Genomic DNA, 14,447 nt, shown 5'->3' with positions numbered 1-14,447 from the left:
TCACGCTCCCCACCCCCATCCCTAGGGAATCTCACAGGGCGCCTCCTATAACCCAAGTCCCGCGCCCCGCTTGATGAGCTTTGATTGACTGTTTCACACGACACCCCTCGAGATAAGCACTGTTATTATTGCCACTTCACAGGCAAAGAAACCGAGACGTGAGAAGTTAAGTCGCGTGCCCCTGGCCTCACAGAGGACTAGGCCTTGACAAGAGGCAAGGTGGCTTGAGTCTGGGCTCCAACCCACCTCCTGTCTGCACACCCCCCACCAAGCCCAGCTCCCCCCCACCTCCCATGTGCCAACCCCCTCTGAAGACATTTCCCATCAAGAAAAACCACGTCTCTTTGAGTGCACACCCTGCTTGCTTTCCAGCCAGACCCGACGCGACAACCCGTGCGGCTGTCCCTTTGCAAGCAGGCTGCTGGGATGCTCACACCAAACGAGAATGGAACTCGCTAGCACCCACAGCCCGGGTCCCTGAGAGAGTCAGCTCTTCCCCCACCTTCCCAGGGTGGCTAATCTTTCACCCTCATTTTTATCGCGCAGTATTCGTGCCCTTTAAAACGCCTAAAATTCCTGAAGACTAGATGAGTCACAGTGAATAAATGAATGTGCCTGAGGCTCACCTCAGAGCAGGTCACCCTGAGGGGAGGGATGGGGGGGAGGGGAGGGGACGACTGGGACTGCAGAATTCCCAGGAGAATGAAAACTGCACCCTCTGTGGCCCTGATCCTCTCTCCCTTCCACTGAGCAATGGGCTGCGGGTGGGGGGACTTGCCTCCATCCTAGGGTTTCCTCCCAGGTCAAGGTCTCACGATGTCCCCCCCAAACATGTCCTATCTGAACCCCCCCCCCATTCACATCACCACCTCCTTCTGCCAAGCCACTCTATAAGGTCAAGCTCAAAGTCCCCTGACGCCTTCCCTGACTTCCCCCATGGAGCATCAGGACCCCCATCCCTCTCTCCCACCACTTTGTAGGCCTCCCTACGTTGCCCTGCGGCATCTGTCCTTCCCGGTAGTCTGTCCTTCCCACTCCCGAAGGCAAAATATGGCTCCTGAGAGCCCAGCTCAGCGCCAAGAACAGAGCAGGCCTTGGCGAGCACCTGAAGTCAGGAAGACAGGGGCAGAAGGGACCTTTCCATCTCCCACAGCCCCTGCCTCACACTGCCTCTCGGGAGACAGGATTCTGCCAGGGCTCCGGGCGGGTTGGAGGAGAAGGAAGTGGAGGCCGGAGTGACACCAGTGAGAGCCAGGCGGGCTGCCAGGAGGAGTGGCTCTTACCTGGGGCAGAGCTTGCACCACGGTGTCCAGCAGGGCCCGCATCCCCGTGGCCATCTTCAACAGCTTCAGCACTGCGGGCGAGACCCAGCCCGGCCCACTCAGCCCCGGCCAGTGGCGATGTGCGTGTGCACGTGTGTACGTGTGTAAATGAGGCAGCAAAGTGAAAAGTGGAGGCGCACGTGAGCAAAGGGGACGGCTCTGTGACGCCACGCTGGAAGAACGTGGGTGCCGCTGAACGAGGGGTGCACAAAGACACGTGGGCACAAGGCGTGGACGTCGGTGTGAAAACGTCCCAGGAGAAGGAGGGCACGCGCAGTGGGAACAAAGTGTGTCAGCGAGCACGAAATTCACCGAGATGAGATAAAAGCGACCAATGGGCGCCCACATTTCTCCCTTCCCTCTGGCTAAAGAGGGCTCCGGTGTGAGGTGCTGAATTTCTCTGCGCCCCTCCCCACCTCGGGCCCTGGAGGCCACAAGCTGTGGCAGGTGGAAAAGCAAGAGGCACCTGGGCCAGGGATGAGGCAGGAGGTTCTTGAAAGAAGTGGAGGGACAGCCTTGGGGTGAGGTGCGGGGGCCACCGGGGGAGGCCAGGGTTTTAAGAAGCATAGAGGCCTGGGGGTCCCAGCCAGTGCTGGACACATGCCCGCGAGGAACTAGAACTGCATCCCGGAATCTTCCCAGCTGCCCCGGGTTCCCTTCATCCCAGCCTGAGACTGGTCTGCACGGGTCACGGTGTTATGAGGAGGTGCGGGTGCAGTGAGCGGTCTGTGGAAAGGATGCATGTGTACACACGGGGGCAAGTGTGTGTCTGGTGTGTGCTCCCCCTGGCTGCCGTTCTTCTCCCTGCTCCGCAGCCCATTACCCACCCACGCCCCACCCTCTGCCTGTCCCCAACCAACTCCTGGGAGTCCCAGCCCGCCCCCACCCATCCCCACCCCATCCCCCTCGCCCCTCACCCCGAGCGATGCGCAGAACCCTCATGATGCGGATGATGGTGGGGTTGATGGGCAGTGCCGCGTTGATCTCAATCTCCTCCAGCGTGATGCCCATGACCGACAGCAGCACAATGGCCAGGTCCAGCTGGTTCCACCTGCTCAGCCGGGCAGAGGAAGGCAGGAGTGGGAGGCAGGGTGAGGGGCACTCTGGTTTAGAAATGCCTGGGTTGGGAGGAGGAACTTCCCAGCTCTCCACCCTCCTGCTGTGGCCCACGGGGATGTGTGGCCACCCTCCCTACTAGCCCCACCAGACCCCACTGGGTCTGGCTCCCTCTCTGCCCCCCACAACCTCCAATCCCTCAAGCCAGAGGCTGACCAGGCTAAATAAACAGCTCTGGCCTCCTGCCGGGGAGGAGGAATGAGCTATGACTTCTAGATCTGAATCTTGAGCCAGATGCTTCCTCCGTGCGGCCTTGGGCTAATCCATCAACTTCTATGAACCTCATTTGTTCCCTCTGAAAAGAAGGACTAGTGTGAGGTGTGCCCTGCTCTGCCTGTAGGTTGCGGAGAACCCATGAGAGATGAGCTGAAGAGGCTTGGGAGAATGTCCTGCAACCATCAGGAAGAACCATAATCGCTTCCTGTTCAGGGCCGTAGGCAGCACCCGGGGGCCGCCGGCCATCAGTGCCCAGACACTGATTGGTTCCCCTCCTCTGGCTGCTCCAGGCCTCCCCAGGGGTCAGGACTGCTCCCCCATCCTGCAGCCTACTCAGTGCTGCCACCCCAGCCCAGCCAAGCCACTCACCGGTCCTTGAAGAAGCGCCTCAGCCCAAACGCCACCAGCTTCAGCACAGCCTCCAGCACAAACACAGTGGTGAACATGTAGTTGCAATACTTGAGGGCTGTCTCCAGGGACTATGGGGGGCAGGGGGAGGGGGCAAAGAGAAGCATGATCCAAACCCCATGATCTGCCACTACCTTCTTCCACTCAGAAAGCCTCTCTGCCTTGGGACACCTGGGTGGCTCAGCTGGTTAAACATCGGACTCTTGATTTCGGCTCAGGTCATAACCTCGCAGTTTGTGAGATCGAGCCCCAAGTCGGGCTCCATGTGCTGACAGCTCGGACGGAACCAGCTTGGGATTCTGGCTCGCTCTCTCTCTGCCCCTCCCCCACTCGTGCTTCTTTCTCAAAATAAATCAATTAACTTAAAAATAAAGTCTCTGCCTTTTAAGGAGAGAATTTAGTCCACTCACATTTAGTGAAATGGTTTATATATCTCCTTTTATTCCCTCCACTTTAATTAATGTGGACTATTTATTTTACATTGCTGTTTCTTCTTTCTGATTTCTGCTGGTCTGGTCCAATTACCCCTCTTTGGAGACAGTATGAGATAATGGTTAAGGGTCATGGTTAAGAACCAGACTGCTTAGATATGAATCCTGGCCTGGCACATATTACCTATTTACTATGTGACCTTGGACAAGTCACTTGATCTTTCTGGGATTTAGTTTCCAAATCTGTAAACGAGGGATGATAATACCTCAAATACCTACCTCAAAAAGTTACCGTGCAAATTAAATGAGGTAATAGTCCAGTGCTGGGCCCATAAGAAATACTTAGTATTATTATTCTACTTCTTCATGTTAATTTGGAAGTTCTACAATTGCTCTTCATTCTGCCAATGGCTGCCTTTCTTTCCCCTGCACTTATCATATACCTTTCCTGTCGTTTAAAGTAAGAGATGAATTTCTCGCATGGAAGTTCTGCTTCACCCTTCATCCCTCCAGCTCCAGTAAGGTGAGGCTTTTAAAATGCACTTGCCCTTACGTGCTCCTCATGTGGCCCTCACAAACACTGCTGGTAACTAGTTGGGAACTGGGCATCCTCTCCCGTGCCAGTGTTTGCCTCCGATGGTCCTGCCACCTGGAAGCCCCTCCCCCAGGCTCCATATGCCCATGTAGTAGTGGAGGCCACATAGTAGGCCCTGAATGCAAACCTAAGTTCTAATCCTGGCTCTACTACTTACAGGCTGAGTTATTTGGGTAGCATTTTTTTCTGAGCCTCAGTTTCTTCATCTACAAAATGAGATGAAAGAGAGAAAGGCCCCTCCCCCATCTTGGGCCGCTGTGAGCATTAAAGTTCATGTTTGTAGTGTGTTTTGCAGACACACTGAATACACCACTGTCACCGGACCCATGTTCAAGGCAGGGCCCAAATGTCACCTCCCCGCTCCCCAGGAACAAGTGACATTTCCTTTTCTCTCATTTGTCCCACCAGGCCATGAGCGCCCTGGGCACAGGACCCCGAATGGGGGTGCTGCTCAGACCCTTCTGCCTCACCGTGGCCCTGGGTCCTACTGAGGACCCAACCCTCCCATGTGACCTCAGGCTGGGGCTGGGGCTGGGGCTCACCGTGGGCTGGTTGTAGTGCTCCAGGGACATGGTGACCACATTGAGGCAGATGATGAAGGTGATGAAGATGTCCAGGTAGTGGCTGGTACACATGGAGTGGATGAGCAGCCGGGTGGGACAATAGGTGGCATAGTAGGGCAGACGCTGGGCCTCTGCAGGGGGATGCGGGGCGGGGGGGGTGGCACAGACCACAGAGGGTTGGGGCCAGGTAGGGAAACAGAGCACAAGAGGGAACAGCAAAGAGGAGGGGGGAAGCAAGGGGAGAGACGTGAGAACACCCCGGGACTTGAGAGTCAGACTCAGGTCTCCTCCGCCCAGCCAGGGGGCCACAAGGCAAAGGGGTAGGAGGTAGGGGAAGGCAGCGAGGAGGGCGGGACGGTAACCGTCCCTATCTACCCCAAACATGCCCACGGGGCACACAAGGGCTCCGGGTCTGCTGCTGCAGGGGTCCCACAGCTCAGGGCTAGGCGTCCGGGCCTTTGCCCTCTGCTGGGCTGAGCCACTGGGAAGTCGCCGGTGGACTCCGGGTGGACACCGACAGGGGACGGGGTCACCCAAACAGGCAGATGCGGAAAGAAGGGGCAGGGCCAGGGGCACAGAGTCTACCCTCTGTTCCCTTCCTGCTCCCAGGGTGAGACCCAGGCCTCGGCCGCCGCACCGGAGGGACCAGGGGCGCAGGCGGAGGAGGCCTGGGCCCGGGCCGGCCCGCCCTGTGCGGCCACCCACTCACTCCGGCGCTTCTTCTCCAGGCGCCGCAGCCGCTTCTCCTCGCGCCGCCGCGCCTCCTCGGCCTCCTGGTGCTGCCGGCACTTGTGGAAGTTCTCCACCACGACGCCCACGAACATGTTGAGCACGAAGAAGCTGACGATGAGCAGGAAGGAGATGAAGTAGAGCAGCATCCAGGGGTTGTGGTTGGGCACCGGCTGCGGGGAGCAGACGGGGCTGAGGCAGGCGATGGGGCGGCGTGGGGCGCGGCGCTTTGCAGAGGCTCGGGAAGCCCCCCGCAAGCAGACCCTGGCTCCGACACCCTCACGGACTCCCACTGGCCTCGGGCGAAACTCCGGCCCCTGCCCTGGCTCGCGCAGGGGGGCCTCCCGACCTCGCTGCCCTACTTACACCCTCCACCGCCTCCTGCCCTCGATGCTCAGCTCCCCGAACACCGCGCTCTCTCACCTCGGGCCTGCCCCTGCCTGCTGCTGCAGCCCCCCTCTTCCTCCTCCTGCCCTTGGTTCTACCCGCACAAGGCCCTGACCCTCCGCGCACAAGCCGGCTGGGAGCGCTATCCTTGCACGGCAGGGGGATTTGCTGAAGCAAACGGAACAATGACTTCCGCTGCCCAAGAGCAGCCTGACGGTGGATGACCCGGACGAGGATGGTGTGGGCTGGGCCGCGGCGGGGCCGTGGGTTCTGCCGATTCCAGTTTCAGACAGCTGGGCCCCAAAGACACCGCATCCCTCTCCCCCCGCCGCCCCCGGCCCTAGCCCACACGCACCTGCTGGTCCACAGCGACAGCATCCAGTCCGTTGTACATGATGTTCACCCAGCCATCCTTGGAGGCCAGGACAAAGAGGGACATCAGGGCCTGGAAGACACGGGAAGGGGAGGGCATGGGGGGGTAGGTGCAGACAGCTCAGGCGGCTCCTGCCCCATCCTCCAGGAGGCACAGAGACAAAGAGGCCTTCCCCGAGGATGCCAACAAACCCTTCCCGAGGATCTACTATGTGCCTGCCATCTACCCAGCAGGGACTGGTGCGGGTGAATGAGGGCTAGACCAGGAGTCCTGGGTTCAGTTCCGAAATTCAAGAAAACTCGTGTGCCCTTTTCCCCACCCACAGAACGCCACTAATACTGAAGTGCCTGCCTGCCAGGTCTGCTGGGAGGGGCAGCCGGAACTTTACATCGCAAGGTTCCTCACAAACACGAGGGCCCCCTGCCGCCATCACCCCAAGCTTGCCTCCAGCACCTGGAAACAGGAGGCCGGGGTACAGCCCAAGCTCTGCCACTCACTGGCTGGGTGACTTGGGGCAAGTTCTTCAACTTCTCTGGGCCCCGGCTTCCTTGTCTATAAATGGCGGCAATTACCCCCACTAACGTGAGACTTTAAATGGAAGCAACGCCCAGGAGACACCAGCCAAGGCTCCTGCACGGACGGCAGGCCAAAGCAGGCTCGTGTCCCCTCCACAGGACTGCGGGCCGGTCCCAGAGCAACAGCACAGCGCCTCACACACAGTAGGTGCTCAGTAAAGGTTTTCTGAGCTGGACGGTACCAGTGCCATTCGTGCAAAGCCCAAGTGCGCCGATACCAGACCACCAGGGCTTGACCAGAGGGCTTGACCAGAGGTCGCACGCCCTGCCGCTGAAGATCCCCCGTGCTTCCAGAACACTCGTTCATTTGTTGCAGTCCAGGACCCAGGGCTGGGGAATGGGTCTCCCGCCTTGCACTGGCCCCTTCCCATCCACCCAGGGCACAGACTCATCCTCTTCCCGCCAGGTGGGAATGGGGCAGAGAGCTGCCTGGAAAGGGCTCAGGCCCGGGAAGAGGTCAGAGCAAGGGACACACAGGGAGCCCTCCTTGCCCGGGAGACGCGTGAAGCCCTCACAGGCCAGGGGGCGAGTGTTCCCGTGAGCTCTTGGATCACAGAGGCCTGAAGTGCAGAGCCTGGAACTGAGAATCACAGACCGGTTGTCACTTCCCCCAGATGAGGACACGGACCCTCAGACGCTGGAACCTGCCTGAGGGCACACAGCCGGTGCCCGGCCAGCAAGGAGCCAAAGGCTCTGGGCCGTGCTGTGACTCCCCCCAATGGCTCTGCACGCTGGGAACACCTTACTTCCAGGTCCAGGGGCTTCAGCCTGGCATCGGGCACGCCCAGAGTGGGAAAGGACTAGGGATGCTCCATGGGAGCGGGCCGGGGCCTGGCGCTGAGGTCAGGGAGGCACGGACGACCTCATAAAATGCCCTCACGGGCCTTCCCTTGGCTTCCTGGATTTTAAAACCTCTGTTTTATCAACCACTGAGTTGTTAACAACTTGAAAGGCACTGACTGCTTCTGGGAAATCTGGAGGGGATGGGGGGAGCTCCTGTGTCCCGGTTCCTGACCCCCTTTCCCTGCCCACTCACTGCTTCTCAGTGGCCCCACGGCCCCTCCCAGGGGGCAGGTGGAGAGGGATCCCTCGTCACGTGAGGGGAGAGTTTCAAAGGCATCCGGCCAGCCAGAGGGTCCCCTGGGTCACAAAGACCTCGATCCTGCTTCCTCCTTGTCTGACCCGGGGAAGGCACGCCCCATCTGATCATCCCTAGCCACCTGGGTGGGCCCTCAAGAAACAGTAATTGTGGGGGGAAGCATGAGGCTCTTTGGAGGCAGCCAGGTGGAGGTTCTCAGCTGGGCACTACTCAGTGGGTCAAGCCTGGCAGGCCCCCAGGAGAGGAGACGAAGGGCAAGGCAGGAATTGGGCAGGGGGCCTGCCAGCCCACTGAGGTGGAGAGCAAAGTAGATGGGTGCCGGAAGAGGAACCCCCCCGCTGCCCCGACCCTGGGCCAGGGGCTTTGCTACACTTTGTCACCACTGCCTGCCTGGTAGGCCATCACGTTCCCATTTTACAGATGAGGAAACTGAGGCTCAGAGAGCCTACACCCACAATAAGAGGCACAGAGCTGAGACTTACACCCAGGTCTGGCTGTCTCTAAAACTCTTGTCCGGGTCCCCTGGGTAGGGGGTGGGGGCCAGAAACCAATGTCCACTGAAGCACCTACTAAGCGCCAGGGACTTGCGGGACACTCTGCACTCGGGATCTCTAAGCTTCATGCTACCTGTGAGGTGAGTTCCACCCCCCACCCATTTTGCAGAAGAGAAAACTGAGGCCTGGAAAGGAGAAGGCACAGGGTCGGTCCTGGCAGAGCAGGACCAGAGCCCGATCTGTGATCCCAGGGCCGCTGGCACTGAAGAGCCGGCACCCCCACCCACTGGGGGGGGCGGGTCAGGGCAGGGGGTACGCAGGTGGCGCTCACCTGGCCCAGGTTGTCAAAGTTGTACTTGTGGTGGACCCAGCGGTAGTTGGCAGCCATGCAGTCAGAGCGGTTGGTGATGTTGCGGGTGTCCACACCCAGACAGTGGTAGAACTTGCCCTTGAAGAGCTGGGGTGGGGGCGGGGGGAGGACCACAGGGTTAGTGACGGGTCTGCTGAAGCTCCCGGAGTGGGGGTCAGGGGGCTGCAAATCAGAAGAGGAACCTGTCCCGCAGGGTCACTCCATCTGTGCACGACGTGGGCCAGGCACCCGACCACACCACCTCACCGAGTCCCCCAACACGAGGGAGGGCTACTCTCAGCCCATCTCACGGATGCGCAGACTGAGGCCCAGCAGTGTTAGGTAATTTCCCCAAAGTCCTAGGAGGTTTAGAAAGTAGCAGAGCCAAGGTTCCCACCCTGGTCTGTCTGACTTCTGGGCTCTTTCTCAGACCTCACTTCAGTCCCGGGGATGCGGGCAGACACTCAACAGGAGAAAGTTGTCTGCGTATCCCCAAGGGTGAGAGACAGAAGTAAAGGGACCCTCTCTAGGGACCCAGGCGCTCTGCCTGGAAGGGGCGGTGTCACTGTCCACATGGAGTCCACACCACACCCCTCCTGCCCAGGTGGCTGTTACAGATCTCTTAGCAACCCCAAAGCACACCTGTGCCCGGAAATCCTCTGCAGCCACAGCCCCAAACGCAGGACCAGGTGAGGAGCCGGGGGGCCTCGGCACAAGGAAGAGGGAGGTCTCAGCAGCAGCTCAGACCCCAGAGGGCCCAGGTCATTCTGGCCGTTCCCCTGTCACAAACTTTTACAGTCTGCCTCACTCCTCCTCCCTGTCCAGCCCTAAGGTCCCGTCCTCCTCCTGAGCTCCAAGCCAAAATCCGAGTTGGCTCAAGGCCCTGCCTGTGTCCGAGACTCTCCAAAGTCTCTGCCCCAGAGAAACTGGCCCTAGCTCCTCAGCTGCTGTTCCAGGTCTTTCCCACCTTGGCCCAGCCTACCATCTGGCTCATGTCTCTATGCCAGCCAGAGCTCCTGAGCTCACCTCCACGCATGTGCCCACCTCCCCCGAAATACCTTCCGCCCACCATGATCTGCGGGATCACTTTTCCTTCAAGGCCCAATGCCAAGGCCACTGCCTTCTGGATGCTTTTCCTCTTGCTCCCAGCAGCCCTGTGTTTCTGTGTAGCTTCGACCCCTGTGATCCCATTTACCCAGGTTTCTTTACACTCAGATGTTTAGGTCTGTGTCTGCCTCCCTCCCTGGACTGGGAGATCACCACTGGCAGGGACAGGGATGCTCTACCAGGGCCACCTGAGCCCCCAGGCTGGTCAACACAAGGTCGGGAGAGTTGAGCAGGAATATGGAGCCCCTTCCCCGACCACGAACTTCACCCCGGCGCCTGCCCCGCCTGAGCACCCCTCACCTGCACCCCCAGGATGCCAAAGATGATGAAGAAGGCACAGCAGATGAGGACGATGTTGCCAATGGGCTTGAGGGAAGAGATGAGCGTCTCCACCACCAGCTTCAGACCAGGCGCTCGGCTGATGACACTGGAGGCAGAAAGGGGCAGAGGCACCCTAAGCCCACAGCCATGTCTGGAGACAGCACCCACTGTGCCCAGAGTCACCAGGGTAGAGAACCTCAGACCCCAGATCTATATGCACAGGAAGGCACTATGCCCTACCCCTGTCCCCCTGGGGTCCACACCACACCATCATCTGGAGACTGAGGGCCAGAAATGGCAGCGAGCCACCCAGGGACACACAGAAAGTGGGTAGCAGTCCTGGGGGCCACCTTCAGCCCTGCCTCTTCAGCACCCCTCTCCCGCTAGGGTTTCCAGACTCCATCCCCAGGAACAGCTTCGACAGCCTGGTCCCTGTCCCCGCTAATCTGGCACGTGCTATCAGAGGAATGAGTGGGTAAGGAGGGCTAGGGTGAGAGGTCCACTTAGACCCCGGGGGCTTCACCAGAACACGCAGGGATTCCCCCATCCACGGGCACATCCTCACCGCAGGGGCCGTAGGGTGCGCAGGAGCCGCAGGACTCGAAGGACCCCTAGGATCTTGGCTCCCCCGGCTGAGGCCACAGACACCACTATGTCAATGATCGACACGAAGACCAGAAAGCCATCCAGCACGTTCCAGCTACTACGCAAGTACGCCTGCTCGCCAAAGTACAGGCCCAGCGAGACAACCTGGGGGCGGGGCGATGGGCGGAGTCAGCCCGACTTCGCGACTGGGGGGCGGGGCGGCGTAGCCAGCCTCAGTGAGGGGGCGGGACGCAGACAGGCAGAGGGCTGGGCGGATGGTCTGGCAGGGGTCAGGTACCCCGCTGCCCCCCTGAAACACAGGCCCGGCGAGCCGCCCCATTGCCTACTCGCCGCATATCTGGCAAACCCAATTCGATTCAAAGCCAAGTGCTCTGGGCAGCATCCGGAAAGGGATCCTTCCCCTGCACCCCACACCCCCAGCAAGTATCTCGGTGACACTGTAGATGTTCCCCTGCATTCGCCTTTCCCTCAGGATATGAGCTCCTGGAGAGTGACCCCCCTCCGGATCCCTGGAGCCCAACCTAGGGGCTGGCACCTAGCGGGGGTGGGCCTCCCACACCCTCTGTGGAATGTGGCTGAGGGACAAGTGAGTGACAAGCTTTCTAAGGGGTTTGCCCAGAGCCAAGGGCCCCCACGCTGGGGGTGGGAGAGGGTCCCCAGTGAAGCTGGGGGCTACCTTCAGCGTCATCTCGCCCACGAAGATGGCTGTGAAGATGTAGTTCGACACAGTGAGGAAGATACGTTCCTGAAAGAAGGGAGATATTGTGGGCCCAGGGGCTCCCCAAACTGCTCAGCCCCCTGGTCGGCCTCTTGCCTTCAGCCAAGGGGCACCCTGCTGCTACTCGGGTCTCAGGAGGTGTCCCATCTCCAGCGGCAAGCTCCCGCCACACCTCCCTCCACGGCGCCTGGTGTGGGGCCTGGCTGAGCTCTCCTAGCCCCCTCGGCCCCGCACAGTGTCCCATAGCAGTCCCTGGCGGCCTGCCCCTCCGCTTTGTCCCTCGCCCTGCCCGAAGGCTTCGGCCACTCACGGTGCTGCCGGCCTCGATCTGGGGCCTCTCCAGGGCGATGGTGATGCAGTTGAGAAAGATGAAGGCCAGGACCACATAGTCGAAGAGCTTGTGGGCAATGATGGTCTGACACAGGACTCGGAACCTGGGCAGGATGGGCAGGGTGCCACATGAGTGTCAGTGTGCCCCTTGCCCCAGAGGGCCCAGACACACATGGGGACTAGGATGGCCATGAGGAGCAGACATCTCTCTTCTCGGGCCACACAACAGGTGGTGACTTTCGGTCTGTTCAGGTGCCCACTCGGAGCTGCCTCCCCTGAGCACATGGCACCACAGGATAAAGGCCATCCATCTTGCCCTGGCACTCAAGGCCTTCCAAACACCGGTTCAAAGCTCTGAGCCTGGACCTCCAGCCATTTGGACACACATTGCCTGATGCCCCCAGCTTCTGCCCCCTAGGCCTTCCCTCAGGCTGCTCCCACCGCCTGGACCAGCCTCCACCTCCTCACAACCCCTGCTTCACCTACTGGAATGCTATCTCCATAGCCTCCAAAGCCCAGCACAAAGGCCTCCTCCTCCAGGAGGCCTACTGATGCCCCCTCCAGATGTGAGCACCCCAGGCTACATGAGGATTTGTCCAACCTGGTGTCAGCACAGGAATGGCCTGGACTAGGGATGCCCAGGGAGCCCCCACCCCCCGCCCCTGCATGAACACCTAGACCCTCCCCCAGCCCTGCAGACCCTCCACCACTGGGCCAGGAAGGTCCTCTGGAGTATGGAAGACCCGCTACCAGGAGCCTTGCCTGGCTTGGCAAGTATCTCTCCCTCCCGGACACGCCAACCCCCTACTCTAACCTCACACCGAGCCTGGCCTCGCCCACCTGTTCTCAGGGGAGAAGAGGTAGACAGACCAGTCCTCGCGGACCTCGCACCAGTCAGGCTTATAGACGTCGATCATCTTGCGGACGCGGAAGCACAGGGTCTGGCAAGGCCAAGATGGGAGTGCAGCCGGGTCGGCGCTGCGCAGAGCTGCGCATCTCCTCCCACCCCGGTGGTCAAACACCAAACTGGGGCCGCCTCTCCCAGGAGAACAGACCCCTCGCCCCACCCAGGGAAGGCTAAGAGGTCTCCTCTACCAGCGGGGCGGGTCGCTGGGGTGGGCAGTTCCGGCCCCGCCCCCTGCCCGCCCTCCTTGAGTCCCCTCCCACTCTAGCCCCGCCCCTGTACCCCTGGGCTCTGGCCCCGGGCCGCGCCCCTAGACCCCGCGCCCGCTCACGTAGTCCATCTCCTCCTCGTCCTCCCCGCGATCCCGGCGGTCGTCCATTTTGGTGAAGACATCCTTGGCGATGCTGGGCATCCTGCCATTGCAGTCCTCGTGCCCGGGGGCCGGCCCCACCGCCCTCCAGGTCGCCCGGGGGTGGGCGCCCACGGCGGGCACCAGCTCGGCCAGGTCCATCGAGTCTCTGGTGTCGAGGGACAGCGTCCGGCGGTGGTGGCGGTGCCGGTGCGCCGGGTGGGGACCGTGGTGCACGTGGTGGGCGTGCGGAGCGTGCAGCGGCGCAGCCCGCGGCGGGCCCTCGTCCCTGGGGCCCTCGCAGGCCCGGGGACCGCCACCGCGCTCCGCCGAGAGCAGGGACTCGTGCTCGGCCGACTGCGACTTGTGCTTGAGGCTGTTCCAGCTGGAGCGGCGGCTGGCCCAGGCCCCGCTGCGGCCCCACGGCCCGTAGTAGGAGCTCCGGGAGCTGGACTGGAAGGAAGCCGGGCTCGGGTCAGCGCACCCGCCACACACACGCGACCCACTGTTGTGACTGAAGGCAGCCTGCACACCCGCTGAGGCCTGGCTGGTGGGTGACAGAACAGGCTAGACCCCAGGGGTCCTCTCCCTAACCGGCTGTCACTCCATCGGCATCCATGGATGTGTGGGCGCCTCTAGGGTGTGGTTACATCTCCTCCTGCCGCCTCACTTCCCTTGAGGAAGCCAGAGCACGTTAGGGTAGTCTTCCCACTTTACAGGTAAGGAAGCAGGTTCAGAGAGGGCTTGCTCATGGCCGCACAGCTTGAAAGTGGCAGAGGCTAGATTTGAACTCTCCTATGTCTGACCCCAAAGCCCAGCTCTTTGCCGTCTGCAGTGTGGCCATGGTAAAAACCCAATTCTCCACACTGGACGCACTGGCACTATTCATTCATTCATTCATTCATTCATTCATTGCCAGGCCCTACTCTGGCACTAGGCACTCAGGAATGCAACACACATGGTCCCTGCCTGGTTCTAGCTGGAGAGTCTGGTCCCCTACACCCGGGCACCAGCCTGAGGCTAGACTGACAGGCACTTCTCCCCAGGGTCCCTCCCCATACACCCCAGCAGGAAGCACCCACCCAGAGCACCCCTCAGGGACTCACCAGGGAGCGTTGGTCACAGCTCATCCTCCCCAGTGACATGACGCTGCTCTTGCGGGAGCCCAGGGCCACCAGGACAGGGTCCGGCTGCAGCGAGAGGCGGGGGGCGGGTGCTGCAGCCCCGGGGGGGCCCAGATGTCCACCCAGTGGGAGACTGGGGTCCAGGTGCCCATTGGGGGTCATGGGGATTGGGCAGATCTTGGGATCTGGAGGGTGAGATGGAGACGGAAAGAGGGGCAAATAGAATAAGAACAAAAGAATTCATGAGACAGACATGGATGGAAACAGAAATAGAGAGTTTTTCTGGGAGACTTCCCCCACCTTCCCCGTTGGACCCTTCCTGCACAGCTCT

At 60.7% G+C, this 14,447-nt stretch overlaps 1 protein-coding gene across 8 annotated transcripts in view; it reads right to left on the bottom strand.

Annotated features, from left to right (window-relative positions):
* Nucleotides 1–14,447, bottom strand: part of CACNA1I (calcium voltage-gated channel subunit alpha1 I) — a 135,738-nt gene that overhangs the window by 12,896 nt on the left and 108,395 nt on the right. For all 8 annotated transcript variants that reach the window (XM_042947865.1, XM_042947857.1, XM_042947863.1 and 5 more), the window contains 14 exons: nucleotides 14,099–14,301; nucleotides 12,975–13,445; nucleotides 12,580–12,680; nucleotides 11,720–11,843; nucleotides 11,368–11,436; nucleotides 10,651–10,835; nucleotides 10,065–10,191; nucleotides 8,640–8,765; nucleotides 6,123–6,212; nucleotides 5,361–5,553; nucleotides 4,631–4,782; nucleotides 3,024–3,133; nucleotides 2,240–2,373; nucleotides 1,284–1,354 (listed from right to left, as the gene is read on the bottom strand). In XM_042947865.1, the coding sequence (XP_042803799.1) occupies nucleotides 1,284–1,354; nucleotides 2,240–2,373; nucleotides 3,024–3,133; nucleotides 4,631–4,782; nucleotides 5,361–5,553; nucleotides 6,123–6,212; nucleotides 8,640–8,765; nucleotides 10,065–10,191; nucleotides 10,651–10,835; nucleotides 11,368–11,436; nucleotides 11,720–11,843; nucleotides 12,580–12,680; nucleotides 12,975–13,445; nucleotides 14,099–14,301 (2,156 nt within the window). The remainder of the gene's footprint in view (nucleotides 1–1,283; nucleotides 1,355–2,239; nucleotides 2,374–3,023; nucleotides 3,134–4,630; nucleotides 4,783–5,360; nucleotides 5,554–6,122; nucleotides 6,213–8,639; nucleotides 8,766–10,064; nucleotides 10,192–10,650; nucleotides 10,836–11,367; nucleotides 11,437–11,719; nucleotides 11,844–12,579; nucleotides 12,681–12,974; nucleotides 13,446–14,098; nucleotides 14,302–14,447) is intronic.

Source organism: Panthera leo, chromosome B4 (genome assembly GCF_018350215.1).
Source record: "Panthera leo isolate Ple1 chromosome B4, P.leo_Ple1_pat1.1, whole genome shotgun sequence".
NCBI classification, from domain to species: Eukaryota; Metazoa; Chordata; class Mammalia; order Carnivora; family Felidae; genus Panthera; species Panthera leo.
This window is presented reverse-complemented; position numbering and strand designations above follow the sequence as displayed.